Raw genomic sequence first — 17033 nt, forward strand, 5'->3', positions numbered from 1 at the left:
TCAGTGGTCATAGTACCACTGCTTTCTAACCTCTCCACCAACTCACAGGTGGCAGAGCTAAATCAACCCAACTGTTTTGGGCGATTGACAAATTTTGTTTTGTTTTTCCAGCGAATGCCGACTTGCTGAATGCAGGCAGAAAGGTTCCCTACTTGGGAAGCTTATCTGTCTGCACTTTAGAATATGCCCTATGTATTTAACTCATGCAAAGGAATTAAATTAACTCAATATTAGCCCAATAAAATGGAAAATTAACTTAATTAAATATTACATAAAGATAAGTAATTATCGGCTAAATTACGAGTTTTGCGGTGAGTGAAAAAGCAGCGTTAAGGCTCATAACACTGCTTTTTCACTACCGCTGGTATTACAAGTCTTGCAGGTTTAGGGGCACCGCACACTTATTTGGCCTTAACACAAATTAACTTACGCAATTTGCGTAAAGTCTTTTTTCAATGGGACTTCCACAGCGCCGGTATTACGAGTCTGCCTGGGAGGCCAAAAAGTGAGCGGTACACCCTATACCGCCAAAATCCATACTGTAAATGGAAAGTCAGTAGTTATGGGTTTTGCACTACAAAGCTGTAACATAAAACTCATAACTAAATTGCTAAAAAGTACACTAACACCCATAAACTGCCAATTAACCCCTAAATCAAGGCCCTCCTGCATTGCAAACACTAAAATAAAATTATTAACCCCTAATCTGGCACTCCGGACATCGCCGCCACTATAATAAACATATTAACCCCTAAACCGCCGCACTCCCGCCTCGCAACCACTAATGAAATATTATTAACACCTAATCTGCCGCTCCTAACATCACCGCCACCTACCTACACTTATTAACCCCTAATCTGCCGCCCCCAACGTCGCCACCACTATACTAAATTTATTAACCCCTAGACCTAAGTCTAACCCTAACACCCCCTAACTTAAATATAATTAAAATAAATCTAAATAAAAATTACTATCATTAACTAAATAATTCCTATTTAAAACTAAATACTTACCTATAAAATAAACCCTAAGCTAGCTACAATATAACTAATAGTTGCATTGTAGCTATCTTAGGTTTTATTTTTATTTCACAGGCAAGTTTGTATTTAATAACTATTTACTAACTACCTAGCTAAAATAAATACAAATTTACCTGTAAAATAAAACCTAACCTGAATTACACTAACACCTGCAATTAAAAAATTACCTAAATTAAATACAATTAACTAAATTACAAAAAAACCCCCACTAAATTACACAAAATAAAAAAATAAATGATCAGATATTTAAACTAATTACACCTAATCTAATAGCCCTATCAAAATAAAAAAAGCCCCCCCAAAATAAAAAAACCCCTAGCCTAAACTAAACTACCAATAGCCCTTAAAAGTACCTTTTGAGGGGCATTGCCCCAAAGAAATCAGCTCTTTTACCTGTAAAAAAAATACAAACACCCCCAACAGTAAAACCCACCACCCACACAACCAACCCCCCAAATAAATTCCTAACTAAAAAAACCTAAGCTCCCCATTGCCCTGAAAATGGCATTTGGATGGCCATTGCCCTTAAAAGGGCATTTAGCTCTTTTTCAATTGCCCAAACCCTAATCTAAAAATAAAACCCACCCAATAAACCCTTAAAAAAACCTAACACTAGCCCCCGAAGATCCACTTACAGTTTTGAAGACCGGAAATCCATCCTAAAGGAAGCCGGGAGAAGTCTTCATCCAAGCGGCAAGAAATCCTCAACGAAGCCGGCAGAAGTGGTCCTCCAGACGGGCAGAAGTCTTCATCCAGATGGCATCTTCTATCTTCATCCATCCGGCGCGGAGTGGGTCCATCTTCAAGATATCCGGCGCGGAGCATCCTCTTCAATAGAAGTCTTCTTCCAGAATGAAGGTTCCTTTAAGTGAGGTCATCCAAGATGGCGTCCCTTGAATTCCATTGGCTGAGAGAATTCTATCAGCCAATCGGAATTACAGGTGAAAAAATCCTATTGGCTGATGCAATCCAATCAGCCAATAGGCTTGAGCTCGCATTCTATTGGCTGTTCCAATCAGCCAATAGAATGTGAGCTCAATCCTATTGGCTGATTGGATCAGCCAATAGGATTGAAGCTCAATCCTATTGGCTGATTGCATCAGCCAATATGATGTTTTCACCTTTAATTCCGATTGGCTGATTGTAAGGATTCCAGTCCTGCTTTTACCTTTTGCTTTAACTCACCTTCCTCACCTGTATTTAAGGCATCACCACGCCCCAAACAAGTGCTTAGTTGTTGAGTATTGTTTGCTAAAATCAGTGCTCTGTTTCTTATAAGCTAAATTCATACTAAGAGAAGATTTACTTTTACTACTTCAACTTTTGGAATACAAATACCAGCTGCAGTTTGGTTTCATTAAGGACTGATAATAACTACTTATCAGCTAACTACTCCAAGAAGTAACATTCTCTCTCAACTTAACATCTCTACAGGAATTTATACTTTGTTACCAACAAAAGGATTCTACTTAATATCGCTACGGTATTTGTATCACTTCTACTTTCTTTTGGAAGCCTAATCGAACGGCTAATTTCAAATGTCATGTTTTCTCTTGAACATTACTAAACTGACTTTGTCTCTGAAATACTTCTAACATTTGCAACGTATGTTTCATAATTATGTTATAACGATTCTTTGATTCATTTCCACACCGGACAGTAACGGACTTTCTGTGAAGTCACACAGCTTTACATATCTCAGCGTGTCAGACAGCTCCTCGCAACTCAGCGTGTCTCACAGCTCTCAATACACTATCTGGTCTGTGTTCAGTTATCCACGCTGCAAACACTATTCAGTGTGCTGTGTCTCGCAGCAGGACAAGCCCCTGTCAGCACCTGCAGTTTGTATACAACTTGTCTCTCACATTTCAGTGGTTATTACAATTAACTTTATCTCTCCTATATGGGCTTGAACTATGCAAATGTCAAAAGTTGTTATTAATACTATTACTTATTTTCAGTTACATATTACTTATATGGTATAACAACAATATATAACCATATAAAGTCTTCCTGCAATTCCTTATAAAAATCACACTGAGTAAATACAGTCTATGCTGATATAATAGCCTGTACTCCAGTTGTGAAACATATATAATTTATTTAAACTCTGCAGTTGTTATTCAAATAAGCAGGGAACCTTATACTGATAGAATTCTATCAGCCAATCAGAATTCAAGGGACGCCATCTTGGATGACATCACTTAAAGGAACATTCATTTTGTAAACCTGTAATACTAGCGCTGTTGGGAAGCGATCGGTGACAATAACTTGCAAGTTATTACCGAGCAGCTCTTACCGCAAAACATGCAATCTAGCCGTAAGTTATTCAATGTTGAATTTTCAAGGGAATGTTTATTCCCCCTTTAAACACAGTTAGAGTTGAACCTCCCCAGATAAAGATTACAGCAGTCACAAGCTGTACCCTTATCTGGAGCGGCACAGGGACATTCCAGTACATGACTTTGTGCTTACATGTACTAAGAAAAGGAATGTGTTAAAAGAAAAAAAAATAGTGAAAGAGAGAATTTTATTTTTGCTTAAGAATTCCTCTTTAAGGATGGAGAGATCAATAAGCATAAATGTCCATGACAGATTTATTTTTAACACCCACAGTAGAATATTGGATTGTTAGAGATAGAATTTTGCATACAGCAGTAGCTTTTGCCTCAGGCTTTATGTTTCTCATTATGAACAACCTAGAGATGTCCTTTTCTGTTGTAATCATTGCATGATTTTAGTTTTTATAAAGATGAATAAATCAGAAATAACATAAAAAAGAACTATAATTTTCTTGTGAGAACCGTTCTTACTTTGGACAACAGAGCAGCTCATTAAAGTTGCAATAACAGACTATCTCGCACCCACTCCCATGCCAAAAGTGATCTTGTAGATTTCCATCAATTGACCTAACATAGTCCACTCCCTCAGGGACGTTATGACAGTTTCGATCTCTTAATATCTTCTTGTAACAGGAGAGTCTGCTGGTTGGAGTTGCACTTATTTCCAAAACAGCAATCAATAAAACAGCAAAATGTGGAGTCTTCATTTTTAGCTGCTTGAGGTTGTGGTCGTAAGAGGTTCAATCTAAAAAAATGAAAAGGGGTTAGTTAATCATTTGGGTGGTACAACTCTACGTTCAGGATTTTTTTAATTAAATGACCATTAAATACAGTAGAATTACATAATCAACAAAATGTATGATAGAAAGACAATGCAAAATCACTTACTTTGAATTTAAAATGTGTAGGAGATTTTTTTTCTGACAAATTTCAAATTTACTCCCATTCCTCTCCCCGTATCATGTGACAGCCATCAGCTAATCACAAATACATATACATATAGACTGTGCAGCCTAGGTACATGTGCAAATACATTTTTTGTGCACATTTTGATAATTGAAGTAAATTCAGGTCTCTGGTTCTGCTAATTCTTTTAGGGCTGTTTGGCCTTTTACTCGAGTGCAACCCATAACTTTCAACTTGTAATATCAGCCCTATTTAGTGCAAAGCAATGGGTGCGCTAGAGCCATGTTGGCCGGGCTAACCCTTCTCTGGTAAAAGTTATTTACTATGGACTTGTAATATGAAGTTGCACGGTCCAGCAATACTGCTTAATTGTTTTCTGTGCTATCATTAGTGGACCACTTGCAATCTGGGCCATGATGATGATGATGTAATCTGTGTTTAAAGAGTTAATTATGGGTTACACCCCTTTGCAGAAAGGCATTGGTACAATAATAAAATGTTCAAAACAGGTACAAAACCTATTTTCCTAACTGCTTGGGACCAGAAAAGTTTTGGATTTTGGAATATTTGTGTATTTGCATTTACAAAATGGGACAACATGGAGAGTGTATAGAACCAAGTGCAAACAACATCATATATCATTTAGGCAATATTTACATGTCATGACACAGCTTATACATGCAACCTAAAGGTAATTGTATATGATTTTAATACTTTTGTACACATAGTACCATCAGAAAGATAGTACAAGCACGGTACTGTAATCAGAAAGGTAACAGTTTTTGTTTTAAATAAATATAGAATATAATTTGCATTTTAAAACACAGAAACCAAAGGCATAGGCTGAGAAAATTGTGATTTACTGGAGGGATAAAATGGTAAAAATACTAAAAAGTCTGGATTTCAGTATAATTCTGGATTTTGGCATTCGGGTTTCAGGATCTGTACCTGTAATAAAATTTGCCCTAGTATGTCCATTTTTGCTTTGGTATGTCCCTTTAAATATACAATTTTTAATATTAATGATTGCATCTGTTTGAAATTCACTTGTGCTTTACATTCTTATGTTCTGTCACAAGTAAATTATTCTGTCAGTGTAGCCTTTTCTTTGTTCTTCATATTACTATGCAACATGTCCAAATTTTAGCCAGAACTGCAAAATGAATTAGGTGAAAAACTGATGACTGCAACACCAAAACCACACCAGGCCTCTACTGACTGAATCTCATGGGCCGTAAGAACATTAGCATGTTAGGTGAAATCTATAGCAGGCCTCTCCTGAATGAATTTCATGGGCTGTAAGAACGTTAGCATGTTAGGTGAAATCTATAGCAGGCCTCGTCTGACTGAATCTCATGGGCCGTAAGAACATTAGCATGTTAGGTGAAATCTATAGCAGGCCTCTCCTGAGTGAATCGTATGGGCTAACAGAAAATTAGCATGTTAGGTGAAATCTATAGCAGGCCTCTCCTGAATGAATCTCATGGATTGTAAGAACATTAGCATGTTAGGTAAAATATAAAGCAGGTCTCTCCTGACTAAATATCATGGGCTGTAAGAAAATTAGCATGTTAGGAGAAATCTATAGCAGGTATCGCGTGACTGAATCTCATGGGCTCTAAAAACATTAGCATGTTAGGTGAAATCTATAGCAGGCCTCTCCTGAATGAATCTCATGGATTGTAAGAACATTAGCATGTTAGGTAAAATATAAAGCAGGTCTCTCCTGACTAAATATCATGGGCTGTAAGAAAATTAGCATGTTAGGAGAAATCTATAGCAGGTATCGCGTGACTGAATCTCATGGGCTCTAAAAACATTAGCATGTTAGGTGAAATCTATAGCAGGCTTCTACTGACTGAATCTCATGGGCTATAAGAATATTAGCATGTTAGGTGAAATCTATAGCAGGCCTCTCCTGAGTGAATTGTATGAGCTAACAGAAAACTTGTTTGTTAGGTGAAATTTATAGCAGGCATCGTCTGACTGAATCTCATGGGCTGTAAGAACATTAGCATGTTAGGTGAAATCTATAGCAGGCCTCTCCTGACTGACTCTCATGGTCTGTAAGAACATTAGCATGTTAGGTGAAATCTATAGCAGGCCTCGTCTGACTGAATCTCATGGGCTGTAAGAACATTAGCATGTTAGGTGAAATCTATAGCAGGCCTCTCCTGACTGAATCTCATAGGCTGTAAGAACATTAGCATGTTAGGTGAAATCTATAGCAGGCCTCTCCTGACTGAATCTCATGGGCTGTAAGAATATTAGCACGTTCAGGGAAATCTATAGCAGGCCTCTCCTGACTGATTCTTATGGTCTGCAAGAACTTTAGCATGTTAGGTGAAATCTATAGCAGGCCTCTCCTGACTGAATCTCATGGGCTGTAAGAACATTAGCATGTTAGGTGAAATCTATAGCAGGCCTCTCCTGACTGAATCTCATGGGCTGTAAGAACATTAGCATGTTAGGTGAAATCTATAAGAGGCCTCTCCTGACTGAATCTCATGGGCTGTAAGAACATTAGCATGTTAGGTGAAATATATAGCAGGCCTCTCCTGACTGAATCTCATGGGCTGTAAGAACATTAGCATGTTAGGTAAAATCTATAGCAGGCCTTTCCTGAATGAATCTCATGGTCTGTAAGAACATTAGCATGTTATGTGAAATCTATAGCAGGCCTCTCCTGAATGAATCTCATGGGCTGTAAGAACGTTCGCATGTTAGGTGAAATCTTTAGCAGGCCTCGCCTGACTGAATTTCATGGGCTGTAAGAACATTCGCATGTTAGGTGAAATCTATAGCAGGCCTCTCCTGACTGAATTTCATGGGCTGTAAGAACATTAGCATGTTAGGTGAAATATATAGCAGGCCTTTCCTGAATGAATCTCATGGTCTGTAAGAACAATAGCATGTTATGTGAAATCTATAGCAGGCCTTTCCTGAATGAATCTCATGGGCTGTAAGAACATTAGCATGTTAGGTGAAATCTATAGCAGGCCTTTCCTGACTGAATCTCATGGGCTTTAAGAACATTAGCATGTTAGGTGAAATCTATCGCAGGCCTCTCCTGACTGAATCTCATGGTCTGTAAGAACATTAGCATGTTAGGTGAAATCTATAGCAGGCCTCTCCTGAATGAATCTCATAGGCTGTAAGAACATTAGCATGTTAGGTGAAATCTATAGCAGGACTCTCCTGATTGAATCTCATCGGCTGTAAGAACATTAGCACGTTCAGGGAAATCAATAGCAGGCCTCTCCTTACTGATTCTCATGGTCTGTAAGAACTTTAGCATGTTAGGTGAAATCTATAGCAGGCCTCTCCTGACTGAATCTCATGGGCTGTAAGAACATTAGCATGTTAGGTGAAATCTATAAGAGGCCTCTCCTGACTGAATCTCATGGGCTGTAAGAACATTAGCATGTTAGGTGAAATATATAGCAGGCCTCTCCTGACTGAATCTCATGGGCTGTAAGAACATTAGCATGTTAGGTGAAATCTATAGCAGGCCTTTCCTGAATGAATCTCATGGTCTGTAAGAACATTAGCATGTTATGTGAAATCTAAAGTAGGCCTCTCCTGAATGAATCTCATGGGCTGTAAGAACATTCGCATGTTAGGTGAAATCTATAGCTGGCCTCGCCTGACTGAATTTCATGGGCTGTAAGAACATTCGCATGTTAGGTGAAATCTATAGCAGGCCTCTCATGACTGCATTTCATGGGCTGTAAGAACATTAGCATGTTAGGTGAAATCTATAGCAGGCCTCTCCTGACTGAATTTCATGGGCTGTAAGAACATTCGCATGTTAGGTGAATTCTATAGCAGGCCTCTCCTGACTGAATCTCATGGGCTGTAAGAACATTAGCATGTTAGGTGAAATCTATAGCAGGCCTTTCCTGAATGAATCTCATGGGCTGTAAGAACATTAGCATGTTAGGTGAAATCTATAGCAGGCCTTTCCTGAATGAATCTCATGGGCTGTAAGGACATTAGCATATTAGGTGAAATCTATAAGAGTCCTTTCCTGACTGAATCTCATGGGCTGTAAGAACATTAGCATGTTAGGTGAAATCTATAGCAGGCCTCTCCTGAATGAATCTCATGGGCTGTAAGAACATTAGCATATTAGGTGAAATCTATAGCAGGCCTCTCCTGAATGAATGTCATGGGCTGTAAGAACATTAGCATATTAGGTGAAATCTATAAGAGGCCTTTCCTGAATGAATCTCATGGGCTGTAAGAACATTAGCATATTAGGTGAAATCTATAAGAGGCCTTTCCTGAATGAATGTCATGGGCTGTAAGAACATTAGCATATTAGGTGAAATCTATAAGAGGCCTTTCCTGAATGAATGTCATGGGCTGTAAGAACATTAGCATATTAGGTGAAATCTATAAGAGGCCTTTCCTGAATGAATCTCATGGGCTGTAAGAACATTAGCATATTAGGTGAAATCTATAAGAGGCCTTTCCTGAATGAATCTCATGGGCTGTAAGAACATTAGCATGTTAGGTGAAATATATAGCAGTTTTTTAAACAAAAAATGGGAACAGAAATATTATTTGTAAAATATAGATTTTCTCCTATAGTGTTTTCACAGAATCAGTTAGTATTGAGATATCTATGCTATATAGTACACTTATAGGAGCAGTGCTTAAGCATTGGACTAAATTGTAACTTAGAAAGACAGAACTCACTATTGTGTGAGTATGTCAGAAAAGTATGCTTTTTTGCACTGTTATGTTATTAAAGCAGATTTTTAGTAAGGATACTGAAAAACTATATAAAAATAACTTTTATTTAATTTAAATAAAAAGACAGCAAATGTTAATGTTCTTCTGCTGCCCACTTGATATTAAAACCACTTCTCCCTGTACTTATATATATATATATATATATATATATATATATATTAGTATATATCAATGAACTGGTTTATATAGGGGTCTGTTATTATTCCAATATCAGTAACAAATAGTGTATTAGGTGCTCTGTAGTCAAGAAGAGCCTTTTTATTTTGGCTTGTGTATAGAGTCCTTATGTTGTGGATTTTGTATTTTTTAGTATTCAAAAAGAGTTAACTTTTGATATTAGTATTATTTTTGCCATGAATTGGATTAATGCAGCCCTAAAAGAGTTCCATTATAGTGTTGGTAATGTAGATTGTACATAAATTGTACATTTGTTTTTTTCCTAAGCTGTATCATACCTAATCTTGCTGGAAGAATGCTGTTGTGCAGTTATCTTACTGCCGTATGTTGGTGTGCCCAGTATATCTCTTGTTATTGGTATGTGTCTCTTAATGTACAACTTAGGTTAAATTATCATGGTATATTCTGTTTTGATAACCTAAGAATTTCTAATACATAGACATTATATACTTGAGATAAATTAATCTGATTTGAATTCTGCTATCAGAATAATTTTTACTGTGCTGAAATCAATACTGATCAATTTTATAGAGTGTTGCACTGACCATTGGTAATAGCTGGAGATTAACTGTCAGTACTGAGATGGTGCAATTCGGTTGTATAGGAAAACATTTTCTATGATTACCTTTCCCTTGGTGATTGTTTGGCTATTTTATTAACCAAGTCATTGCTGTGTTTGTATCTATCAGCTTGAAAATGAACCAACGGTTAACTGCTTGGTTGCTTCTTTTATGAGACAAATGTTCCCTATGACAATGCTGTTTCATGTCCAAACTTCATCTGATTATTAATAGGCTGATAGTAAACTGCTATGTAGTGTGTCACTTCGGTAACAGCGTAGCTTATAGTTTTAGTTTTCACTTGAATTTTTACAATTTATACTTGTAACAAGTTAGGTAGTCTGGTGTTTTACTTTGTCTGCCTTATCTGTGGTTACAGCTACAATGTTACTTTACTTGTAAAACAATCGTTACCAATAACGCTGTTGTTTATTCAAACTTCCTCTCACTCCGTATAAGTCATTAGTGAGTTGCACTTTAGACAGACCAGTATTTATATTATATTTTAACTATGTTACTCATTTTGTTAAAACAATTGTCACCAGTAACATTACCGTTGTGATTCAAATTTCTACAAGCAGCTGAACAAGCTAACAATTAACTGTTATGTTACGTAACATTTATACAACAATGTAGCTTTGTAAATATAGGTATCACTTTGCGTTATATACTTTACGCTTTTAACAAGTTAGATAAGCTAGGATAGGCTGACTTGACTGTTATTACAGCTGCTGTACGTTGAATGGTATACAGATACAGCTATAGGTACAGCGTCTGTATATATACTCAGATACTTGTTTACTCAACACTTATACTAATTATTTACACAAAACCAGTTTATTAAAGTTATAATTATACTAAGTTATTTTTAGTACAGCTCGGAGAGCAACATAAAAACGGACACCCCTAAGTTAATTCTTTTTGAATACTAAAAAATACAAAATCCACAACATAAGGACTCTATACACAAGCCAAAATAATAAGGCTCTTTTTGACTACAGAGTACCTAATACACTATTTGTTACTGATATTGGAATAATAACAGACCCCTATATAAACCAGTTCATAGATATATACTAATATATATAAGTACAGGGAGAAGTGGTTTTAATATCAAGTGGGCAGCAGAAGAACATTAACATTTGCTGTAAGAACATTAGCATATTAGGTGAAATATAAAGCAGGCCTCTCCTGACTAAATATCATGGACTGTAAGAACATTTGGATGTTAGGTGAAATCTAAAGCAGGCCTCTCCCGACTAAATCTCATGGTCTGTAAGAACATTGGCATGTTAGGTGAAATCTATAGCAGGCCTCTCTTGATTGAATCTCATGGGCTGTAAGAACATTAGCATGTTAGGTGAAATCTATAGCAGGCCTCTCTTGATTGAATCTCATGGGCTGTAAGAACATTAGCATGTTAGGGGAAATCTATAGCAGGTCTCGTCTGACTGATTCTCATGGTCTGTAAGAACATTAGTATGTTAGGTGAAATATATAGCAGTCCTCTCCTGACTGATTCTCATGGTCTGTAAGAACATTAGCATGTTAGGTGAAATCTATAAGAGGCCTCTCCTGACTGAATCTCATGGGCTGTAAGAACATTAGCATGTTAGGTGAAATATATAGCAGTCCTCTCCTGACTGATTCTCATGGTCTGTAAGAACATTAGCATGTTAGGTGAAATCTATAAGAGGCCTCTCCTGACTGAATTTCATGGGCTGTAAGAACATTAGCATGTTAGGTGAAATCTATAGCCGGCCTCTCCTGAGTGAATTGTATGAGCTAACAGAAAACTAGTTTGTTAAGTGAAATTTATAGCAGGCCTCCCCTGACTGAATTTCATGGGCTGTAAGAACATTAGCATGTTAGGTGAAATCTATAGCAGGCCTCTCCTGACTGAATTTCATGGGCTCTAAGAACATTTTCATGTTAGGTGAAATCTATAGCAGGCCTCTCCTGACTGAATTTCATGGGCTGTAAGAACATTAGCATGTTAGGTGAAATCTATTGCAGGCCTCTCCTGACTGAATTTCATGGGCTGTAAGAACATTCGCATGTTAGGTGAAATCTATCGCAGGCCTCTCCTGACTGAATTTCATGGGCTGTAAGAACATTCGCATGTTAGGTGAAATCTATAGCAGGCCTCTCCTGAGTGAATTGTATGAGCTAACAGAAAATTAGCATGTTAGGGGAAATCTATAGCAGGCCTCTCCTGACTGAATCTCATGGGCTGTAAGAACATTAGCATGTTAGGTGAAATCTATAGCAGGCCTCTCCTGACTGAATCTCATGGGCTGTAAGAACATTAGCATGTTTTTTTTATAATTTATTGTTTATTCAAGGTTTACACAGCCATTATCAAATGTCAACAGAATTCACACAGTATACATCCTTACATCAAAGATGTTTAAGAAATCTAACAAATAATCTATGTGGACCACCTCAATCAGTTCCACCACAAAGTGTTATAGACATTCTTATGTGTAGCCGATACAACAAACCTCATTAAATTTTAACAAAACAGGTCAAAGCACAACAAAAACGCAATTAGCTTTATATTATACTAATTCGTTATTTAGCATAAAATTACTACCACATACTTTCTGCATCAAAGTTCATTAAACCAAATGTGAATATCAGCTATTAGTTTCTAACAAATAGTCAAACTAAACCTGTTAAGCAATTATGCTTGGTTATGGGGGAAGGGGGGAGGCGATCAACCAACGAAAAAAGGGAGAGAGAAGATAGAGAAAGAAAGAGAAAGGAGCAAGTGAGCAAAAAAAAAAAAAAAAAAAAAGTACGATTTCAGCTAATTTTCTAAATTATTTCTGTAGCTTCTGATAAATTCTAACCACTTGCATTCAAATCTATCTTGTTGAGTTGTTCCATTATTGGAGCTATCAAGTTGTTCTAGTATATATTGAGAGTGTAGAAGGAAAGTTAGATTATTGATTGTTGGTGCCCTAGTGGATTTCCAATTTTTCAAAATGAGATATCTCCCTCCCAAAATTACTGTATTTATTAGCTCAATATTAGGGACGTATTCCACAAGATCGCTCCGATCTATTAGGAAAATAGTGTGCTGCAGCTCTAAAACTATCTGGATAGAAAGTACTCTATTCAGCCAGAATTGAATTTTTCGCCAGAATTGTTGAATCTTTGGACATCGCCAGATCATGTGGACCAGGTCGGCACCTACAGAACTACATCGAGGGCACAGATGTAGCAAGTTCCCAAACCATCTATTTAGGTTGGCCGGGGTTATATGGATACGATTTATAATTTTAAAATGTGATTCTCGCCAAGATGCAGACAAGGTAGCGTGTTCCACCAGAATTATACTATGTTTTATTTTATCAGGATCTAGGGTTTGAATGTCTCTACTCCATTTTAGATGAATATCTAAAAGATTCGCTTCTCCGGTCTCAAGAAGTACCATCCTATACCAATAACTAATGGCATGCTTGCCTGCCTTAAACAGGGCAAGGCCCACTTTAATACCCGGGTGTGAGTAATCTCTAGCAGGGTCTTTAATGATCTCAGTATACCAGTGCCGCACCTGTAAATAAGCATAAAAATCAGTATTTTTAAGCTGGTAACGAGTTCTTAAAGTTGCAAAGGTATGTACCCCGGTAGTTTCTGGGTCCCTAAATTGTACTAAATTTTGTAAACCCAACCTAGTCCATCTGCTGAATAGTTTATTCCTAATACCTGGAATAAAGCACGGATTCCCTATAATAGGTACAAATTCTGAAATTAATGGGCTGTCCTTCATGCAAGTCCTGATGAACTGCCATGCTATGATAATATGCAATATTGTAGATTTTGTTTTGATCTTGTGCGGTAGATCCTTAATGGGACAATGTAGCAAAGCCGCTAGGCTGAATGGGGTGACCAGCTTTTGCTCTATTTCAAAAGAGGCAACATGTGACCCTCCAGTAAGCCAGTCCATGGCGACCTTTGCCAAGCATATTTTATTGTAGATAGAAAAACTAGGAAGTGCTAGGCCTCCACATTGTCTAGGGTGAGAAAGTTTCTGTAGGGTAGTACGTTTCTTGCCCGTCCCCCAAACAAACAGCCTGATAGAGCTATCCAGTCCTTTGAGATCTAATTTTGTTATCGGGATTGGGATATTTTGCATTATATATAGCAATTTAGGTAATATGATCATTTTTATCAGATTAATTTTTGCCGTCAATGATAGCGGTAACTTTGCCCAACTTTTGAGATCTAATTGAATTTTATTTAGTAATGGAGAGTAATTCAGTGTATACCATTCCGCCGGGTTTGTGCTAATCTTAATTCCTAAATACGTGATATATTGATCTGCCACCTTAAATGGCGGAGTGTAGTCTATAGTCGGTGATCTGGTTATCCATAGCAAGTCAGATTTAGAAGTGTTCATTTTATAGCCTGAAAATGTGCCAAATTTGTCGATTATTTCTATAATAATTGGGATCTCTAATTGTGGCTTGTTAAGGAAAAGTAACAGGTCATCCGCGTATAAGAGTAATTTGAGATGTTTATCTCCCAGATGAATCCCTTGTAGATATAACTTCAACATGAGTGAAAGTGGTTCAATTGCTAGATTGAACAATAAGGGTGAAATTGGACAGCCTTGTCTCGTGCCTGTCAAAATATCAAATGTATCTGTGTGAGAGCCATTAACCAAAAGTGTTGAAGAAGCTTTTGCATAGAGGGCCTGGATACATTTTGGAAAATGCCCCCTGAAGCCAAATTGTTCCATAGTAAAGAATAAATGATCCCAAGTAATTGAGTCAAAGGCTTTTTGTGCGTCGACTGATAAAATCGCAGTTTCCTTGCGATTATTTTCCTTTTCTGTACGATAGAAATCTAAGAGTAATAAAATTTTCCGGATGCTGGCAGCTGGGTTCCTATTTAACATGAAGCCGACCTGGTCCACATGGATCAGCGAGCCAATAATTCGTTTAAGTCTATTAGATAAAATAGTGGTAAATATTTTATAGTCTGCGTTAAGTAATGAAATAGGACGATATGAATCAATAAGTTCTGGATCCTTGTTCTTTTTTGGAATTAAGATAATTTTAGATGCTGCAAAGTATGCAGAAGGCACCCTACCATTACACAGATATTCATTGAATAAGTTAACAAGTGGGGTGTTTATCTCCTCATTGAGAATTTTGTAGAATTCTGCCGGAAGCATATCTGGGCCTGCTGCTTTATCCAACTTAAGTTTATCTATGGCTTGAGTTACCTCTATAGCTGTTATAGGTATATTGAGTTTCTCAGCCTCGTCTAGAGATAACTTTGGAAGTGAGATTTTATCCCAGAAACATTTTTTATTCTGTATATGAGTCTGAGGAGCTGCGTATAGTTTTTTAAAGAATCTAGCAAAGCCATTCTTAATTGCCTCTGCCTCGGTAACTCTGACACCATCTACCACAATAGCTTTAATTGGTTTATGTGCTGTATGTAATTTCACCTGGTTTGCTAGGAGCTTGCCTATCTTACTGCCATATCTGTAATAACTAGCTCTTTGACGCTGATCTTGCTTGGTTATCTGTTGGAGATTGTGGGCATCCCACTCCACACGTGGAAAAGTATACCCTCTACTTGGTTCATATTTGTTGTTATCTAGACCAATCTCTAAGGAGATGGGGGCATGATCTGAGATAGTAAATTCGCCAATTTGTATTTTAACTACTTGGCCAAGGAGTCTATCTGACCCAAGAAAAAAATCGATACGTGAAAATGATTTAAACTGTTTTGATTCATATGTAAACGCACGGTTATTCGGGTATATATGCCGCCATATGTCCCTAATCTTGAGTACTCGACAGAGTGATCTAAGAATTCTTGTTGCTTTTTGGGAAACTTTGACACTTGTTTGTTTTGTAGTCTGTAGTCTATCAATACTGTTAAAGACCATATTAAAGTCTCCGGCAACTATAAGAGTGGTATCCACGTAATGAGAGAGTTTAGTCCTCAAGGTTTCCCAAAAAAATTTGTCAACATTGTTTGGCCCATATACGTTACAAACTGTAAAAGTATGAAAACCCACTTTTATTTTTATGATAATGAAACGCTCGTTAGGGTCTAACTCCTGTGATATAATTTTTAGGTCTACCCCTTTTTTTACAAGAATTGCTACCCCCCTTTTACGTGATGCACAGGGAGTAAATATCACTTCCTGTAACCAATTGGCCTGAAGTTTTTTATGTTCCCTTTCTGTAAGGTGGGTTTCCTGTAGTAGAGTTAGATCCGCTTTCTGTTTTTTAAGATAGTTTAAAATTCTCTTCCTTTTTATTGGACTAGTGATACCCCCAACGTTCCAAGATATAACCTTCAGCTGTAGTATTTTAATTTAGATCAAAGCGTTTTGGAGAATAAAATAAATAAAAAAAAAAAAAAAAAAAAAAAAGGGGAGACAAGACAGAAGAAGGCAGTGAAAAAATACAAAAAAAAAAAACCCGCCATGGACCGCTCCCTTTCCCCATCCCAATAGCCCAGTACCAAACATAATATTAGTATTAACTTAGTCACATCATTGTCTATTCTAAAGTTATACTTAGGTTCCACCAGCTTATCTCTCAGCTGATGCATTTCACCTAAGGCACAATAAAAATAGAGAAAATATGAAAATAAAGAGTAACAAGCACCCATACACCATCGAGTCATTATCAGCAAAAAAAAAACCAAACAAAAAAAAATGAAAAATAATAAGACACGAACCATGGGACCTAAGGCCCTACTCTTTAATATCGACCCGTTGGTCAATTTTATGCTTATTTACAAAGGTCTTAGCCTCCTGAGGTGTATCTAATACTATAAGTTCATTAACTACGTAGAGTTTGATTTTAGCTGGGTATATTAGCCTGGCAGAGAGTCCACCATTAATAAGCATGGTGCAATAGGGTGCCATGACTTTTCTTTTACTTGCTGTCTGGAAAGAAAAGTCCTGAAACAATAGGATTCTGTTATGGTCTATTTCTAGCTGCTGTAATTTCCTGTATGCTCTAAGGATATCAATTTTGTCTTGAAAGTTAAGGTACTTTACGACTATTGGGCGTTTCTGTATCGTTTTATCTACTGAGCTTTTTACACTACCAACTCGGTGTGCCCTTTCTACCTGTATATTCTGCTTTTGTAATCCGAGTAGTTGTGGGAGTGTTGTAGCAGCAAAGTAAATTAGATCCTGATAAATAGAAATCTCTGGTAAGCCAATAACTCTCAAGTTATTACGGCGCGATCTATCTTCTAAC

The 17033-nt window shown here is 37.1% G+C and overlaps 1 protein-coding gene across 1 annotated transcript in view; it reads right to left on the reverse strand.

The window, feature by feature from the left end:
• The window catches only part of SCRG1 (stimulator of chondrogenesis 1), a 100770-nt gene that overhangs the window by 7426 nt on the left and 76311 nt on the right, over positions 1 to 17033 (reverse strand). Inside the window, exon 2 of the mRNA XM_053700842.1 lies at positions 3854 to 4127. Within this exon, the coding sequence (XP_053556817.1) occupies positions 3854 to 4089 (236 nt within the window). The 5' untranslated portion in view covers positions 4090 to 4127. The remainder of the gene's footprint in view (positions 1 to 3853; positions 4128 to 17033) is intronic.

This window comes from Bombina bombina, chromosome 2 (genome assembly GCF_027579735.1).
Source record: "Bombina bombina isolate aBomBom1 chromosome 2, aBomBom1.pri, whole genome shotgun sequence".
Taxonomy (NCBI): Eukaryota; Metazoa; Chordata; class Amphibia; order Anura; family Bombinatoridae; genus Bombina; species Bombina bombina.